The sequence below is a fragment of the Acipenser ruthenus genome, chromosome 55 (genome assembly GCF_902713425.1).
Source record: "Acipenser ruthenus chromosome 55, fAciRut3.2 maternal haplotype, whole genome shotgun sequence".
In the NCBI taxonomy this organism is placed as follows: domain Eukaryota; kingdom Metazoa; phylum Chordata; class Actinopteri; order Acipenseriformes; family Acipenseridae; genus Acipenser; species Acipenser ruthenus.
In genome coordinates this window covers 376,501-382,500 of record NC_081243.1, presented here as the reverse complement: position 1 = coordinate 382,500, position 6,000 = coordinate 376,501, and the positions used below count along the sequence as shown (strand labels likewise).

The window sequence follows — 6,000 nt, the reverse complement described above, 5'->3', positions numbered from 1 at the left end:
TGTATATTATAAAGACATTTCAGAGGGCTGGATCGCATCAATATCAGGGTCTAGTGCTGTATATTATAAAGACATTTCAGAGGGCTGGATCGCATCAATATCAGGGTCTAGCGCTATATATTATAAAGACATTTCAGAGGGCTGGATCGCATCAATATCAGGGTCTAGTGCTGTATATTATAAAGACATTTCAGAGGGCTGGATCGCATCAATATCAGGGTCTAGTGTTATATATTATAAAGACATTTCAGAGGGCTGGATCACATCAGTATCAGGGTCTAGTGCTATATATTATAAAGACATTTCAGAGGGCTGGATCGCATAATTTTTTTTTTCTTCTCAGGGGTGTCCTCAGATCATTCCCACCAATGACATCTTGGTTCCAGTCGGCGTGGTTCGACCAATCACGCTGCGGGCTCGGAACCTTCCTCAGCCCCAGTCCGGACAGAAGAACTACGAGTGTGTCTTCAGCATCCAGGGCCGATCCCAGCGAGTGCCGGCCGTGCGCTTCAACAGCTCCTGCATCCAGTGCCAGAACACCTCGGTAAGAATCGAACCCAAGAAACCGCGTCGAAAACGACTCGCTCCCACCCCACTGAATATCACTTTGGGGAAATGACCGTCCGAAATAGGAAGGTTTTTAGGTCATTAAGTGGCTGCGTTTCTGCATGTTTGCATTTTTTTTTCCAATACTGTGCATTTGAGAGGTGTGGCAAAGCATATTAAAGAAGAAAAAACCTTGATAAACTTACCCTTATAAAAGTTCCCCCTAGTAAAAAGCATTGCAAAGTGTAGTAAAGCACAGTGAAAGCATGGTAAAGCATAGGCAAGCATTGCAAAGCACAGAGAGGTCTGGTAAAGCATAGGGAAGCATTGTAAAGCACAGAGAGGTCTGGTAAAGCATAGGGAAGCATTGTAAAGCACAGAGAGGTCTGGTAAAGCATAGGCAAGCATTGCAAAGCACAGAGAGGTCTGGTAAAGCATAGGGAATCATTGTAAAGCACAGAGAGGTGTGGTAAAGCATAGGGAAGCATTGTAAAGCACAGAGAGGTGTGGTAAAGCATAGGGAAGCATTGTAAAGCACAGAGAGGTCTGGTAAAGCATAGGGAAGCATTGTAAAGCACAGAGAGGTCTGGTAAAGGCACCTCTGTTTCTGACCTTGTTGTCTGTAGAATTTGGATCGAACGTGACTTTATCACAGCATCAGGCGAGGTTGTGACATCATTAGTAACTTCAGCCTTTTTTGTGTCGCTAATGAAAAATTGCTTCTCCACCCCCTGCTCAAGAAAAGATGCATTATTTATTTTCAATTGTCAGCCAAGCTGTAACTCTCTAGTCATCCCCACAGTAACCCTTGCAGATCTTGTAAAGTAATTTAACAGACCAGAGGAAGCAGTAGGTATTAATTTGGTTGATGTGGTTTTGCGAAAAGGGGGGGTCACTAATGGAGTGTGTCGCCCTTGCCCTCCCCGTGACCTTTGGGGTCAGGGGGTCACCGGGTGGCCTCCTCCTTTTGACAACACAATGAATGTTGTGTGTCAGTTTCGTCCGTGCTGATCCCCTGACCGGTCACAAAGCTGCACTTAATTGATTTGTAATACTTTCTACATCTGTAGAGCTCTGCCCCGCGCTCTTTTTAAAGTATTATCATGTTGTCCGTCATATATGGCTGCATTTCAGAGGGCTGGATCGCATCAATATCAGGGTCTAGCGCTGTATATTATAAAGACATTTCAGAGGGCTGGATCGCATCAATATCAGGGTCTAGTGCTATATATTATAAAGACATTTCAGAGGGCTGGATCGCATCAATATCAGGGTCTAGTGCTATAGATTATAAAGACATTTCAGAGGGCTGGATCGCATCAATATCAGGGTCTAGTGCTATATATTATAAAGACATTTCAGAGGGCTGGATCGCATCAATATCAGGGTCTAGTGCTATAGATTATAAAGACATTTCAGAGGGCTGGATCGCATCAATATCAGGGTCTAGTGCTATATATTATAAAGACATTTCAGAGGGCTGGATCGCATCAATATCAGGGTCTAGTGCTGTATATTATAAAGACATTTCAGAGGGCTGGATCGCATCAATATCAGGGTCTGCTGTATATTATAAAGAAATTCTATGTTTTGTAACAAATTATGTTGATCACATGTATAATGCATTAAACTAGGAGATTGTCAGAAGCGATAATTCATGCAAACCTGATGCATGTGATCAGCCTCAGTCGTTACAAAGGAGCAAATACTGGTGATTAAAAACCAAGTGAAGTAACAGGGTCTGAATTCGAAATGAATGAGATATTCAGGGGATAGGCAGGCAGTACATAGATTCAGTGGTATTATAAAATTGAACATGATTGTGGGAAAAATGTGTCCTTTTTAAAGATTGTGTTCCCGTCAGCAGAAAACAGTGAGAGGCTTCATAAATCAAAATGGGGGTGTGTGGAAAAATACGAAGCAAACCTCATAAAAATATTCCTAGCCTTTCAAACAAAAATGTTAAGTGATAATTACCAGAGACCAGCCAAGTAGCATACTTGGAAGGAAACAGTGCCAGCAGTTATTTTATTGTGTTGTTTCGTGGGGGATAATAAATTATTAAATGAATAGTTTTATTTGTATGTAAAAAAAATAAAAAAATAAAGTAAAACAAAAAAAACAAATTATAGGGACATAGGGTGTTGCTAAGCACCACTGGGCCCTTAGTTACAGGCCTTGTGACGGTTGCTATGGTGACACTGAGGCCTATTCAAGACTGACCCAAGAGCAGGCCTGAACTCTACAAGGGGAAATGGTGACAAAGCCTTCGATTCTTAAGCTCTGGACAGTGAAAGCTTTTCTTTTTTTTTTTAATTTTCGGAGAGAAAGGATGCTGTGTTGTGGTTTTGTTGAGATTGGGTTAATGCTAGCCTGAATAAAGTTCAAATGCTAATTCAGTTACGTTGTCAGCTTGTCATTTCTGACTCGGACCTCGATAACAGCTGGTTTCTTTGTGTGTGTGGTTTTTTTTGTTTTTTTTTTTACAATATTTAGATTTTTTTTTTGTGTGACAAAAACTAATCGACCAAAAGGAAACCATAGAAAAAAAAAAAAAAAAATTGGTACGCAATTCAACCATTTCATACTATCATATTTTACGATTAGCCCAGCGTTTTTTAAAACGGTTCACATTCTTGAAATGTATTTTTGTTTACGACTGTAAGTCGCCCTGGATAAGGGCGTCTGCTACGAAATAAATAATAATAATAATAATAATAATAATAATAATAATAATAATAATAATAATAATATCAAACTTGAATACATCGTGCAGGTGGGTTGATGGTAATTGAGGTGCTAATGGAGTCTTGCATTGTTCTAAAATAGTAAAGAAATGTCACCAGTTTAAAATTTAAAATTTAAAATGCATTTGGGACATATGGTACAGTTAATGTGACGAGACATCCCGGTTTAGCTGGGACAGACCCTGGTTTCCCATGAAAGGTCCCGATGTCCCGACACTTTTAAAAATGTCCCGGTTTTCACATCACACGCTAAAAAACGACACACGAAAAAAACATCAATGAAAAAAATTGATTTATTATGTGTCCAAAACTACTACTTCAGCTGTTTTTGAAAATGGTTAATGCATGAAAATCATTCATTTAACTAGGTTTGTCTCTTGACTGATGCTGGCATTCGTTTTCAGTGCGGACTGTGTGATAGACAGGATGAATACAGTTCCCTGTTTTACAGTCTGGCAATTTGTCTTGAGAGGGAAAAGAAAAAAAACCCTTTAATATCTTAAGTAGCGAAGGCATCATTTTTCAAACATTGAAGGACTGCTCTAAAAGGGCAGCACAATCGGCCATTTATTATAATAATTGCAACAGAAGTGAAAGTTTATCATCCTTTTTTTTTTTTTTATAAACTTCTTACTGACAACCACCTGCCACACTGTAATATATTATACTTGACCAATAAAAGTTTACCAGGGTAAATTTGCACAGTAATGTTGTGATTTACAATGCTTCCCTATGCTTTACCAGACCTCTGTGCTTTACAATGCTTCCCTATGCTTTACCAGACCTCTCTGTGCTTTACAATGCTTCCCTATGCTTTACCAGACCTCTGTGCTTTACAATGCTTCCCTATGCTTTACCAGACCTCTCTGTGCTTTACAATGCTTCCCTATGCTTTACCACACCTCTCTGTGCTTTACAATGCTTCCCTATGCTTTACCAGACCTCTGTGCTTTACAATGCTTCCCTATGCTTTACCAGACCTCTCTGTGCTTTACAATGCTTCCCTATGCTTTACCAGACCTCTCTGTGCTTTACAATGCTTCCCTATGCTTTACCACACCTCTCTGTGCTTTACAATGCTTCCCTATGCTTTACCACACCTCTGTGCTTTACAATGCTTCCCTATGCTTTACCACACCTCTCTGTGCTTTACAATGCTTCCCTATGCTTTACCACACCTCTGTGCTTTACAATGCTTCCCTATGCTTTACCAGACCTCTCTGTGCTTTACAATGCTTCCCTATGCTTTACCAGACCTCTCTGTGCTTTACAATGCTTCCCTATGCTTTACCAGACCTCTGTGCTTTACAATGCTTCCCTATGCTTTACCAGACCTCTCTGTGCTTTACAATGCTTCCCTTTGCTTTCCCAGACCTCTCTGTGCTTTACAATGCTTCCCTATGCTTTGCCAGACCTCTCTGTGCTTTACAATGCTTCCCTATGCTTTACCAGACCTCTCTGTGCTTTACAATGCTTCCCTATGCTTTACCAGACCTCTCTGTGCTTTACAATGCTTCCCTATGCTTTACAATGCTTTCATTGTGCTTTGTCACACTTTGATTTTTATATTTTTATAAGGGAATGCATTGTGTAACTCAATTTCTAAATGCAATTTTTTAATGGCAGTTAAGTCATGCAGTTCAAAGTTTGCCAGACAGTGTCTATAATACAGAAACTTATGGATATTGAAACTGCTTGCTTTCAAATCCCTTTACCTCTTATTAACCTTATTGACGTCATCGTTGGTCCTCTCTCTTTTTTTTTTTTTTTGGCGTTTGAAGATCGGTTGTTTTTTTTTTAACATTAGTTTAGAATCGCAACAACTTAATTACATGAAAATCTCGAGCTGTCATTTCCCAAAAGTGATATTAAATGGGGAGGAACTCAAATGGTATGAACCAGAGTGTGATAACTCAATATAATATTAATAAGTGATATTAAAGTCATTGGGGCTGATAAAATATTCATAAATCTTACCTATTTTACACTTCCATTTAGTTACAGAAGTCTCAAATGTACTGCATGATATCTGCTGCTTGGTTAAAGAAATTTTGCAAACCGTGCTTTTTATATAGACCACACTTCCTTGATCATTTCCCCTTCGTTGGCTTCTTTTTTATTATTTATTTCTTAGCTGACGCCCTTATCCAGGGCGACTTACAATTGTTACAAGATATCACATTATTTTTACATACAATTACCCATTTATACAGTTGGGTTTTTACTGGAGCAATCTAGGTAAAGTACCTTGCTCAAGGGTACAGCAGCAGTGTCCCCCCCCCCACCTGGGATTGAACCCACGACCCTCCGGTCAAGAGTCCAGAGCCCTAACCACTACTCCCACACTGCTGCAGTTTTTAACCAATCAGCTGTGCTTCTCTTATTGACTGACATGCTTTTGGCCAGTAACATGATCTGGAGTGGAAATCGGGGGTAATTTGGGGGAGAAAATCAGGGGTAGTTTTTTATATTTTTTTAAAACTATACTGAAGCATACTTAGGACTGAAGTCATTGTATTTTGTATCTTGCTGTAATGTACTGTACTGTAATAATTGATATGTATTTTTTGTAAGGGCGTCTGCTAAGAAATTAATAATAATAATAATAATAATAATAATAATAATAATAATAATAATAATAATACTGTTTTTAAACTGCACATTTGAGATCTAGCAAATGAATGGACAAAATGAATTATTTTGTTTG

The 6,000-nt window shown here is 39.1% G+C and overlaps 1 protein-coding gene across 1 annotated transcript in view; it reads left to right on the top strand.

Moving 5' to 3' along the window:
• The window catches only part of LOC117401771 (plexin A3-like), a 77,839-nt gene that overhangs the window by 49,304 nt on the left and 22,535 nt on the right, over window positions 1–6,000 (top strand). The window contains 1 exon segment of the mRNA XM_059017061.1: window positions 344–544. Within this exon segment, the coding sequence (XP_058873044.1) occupies window positions 344–544 (201 nt within the window).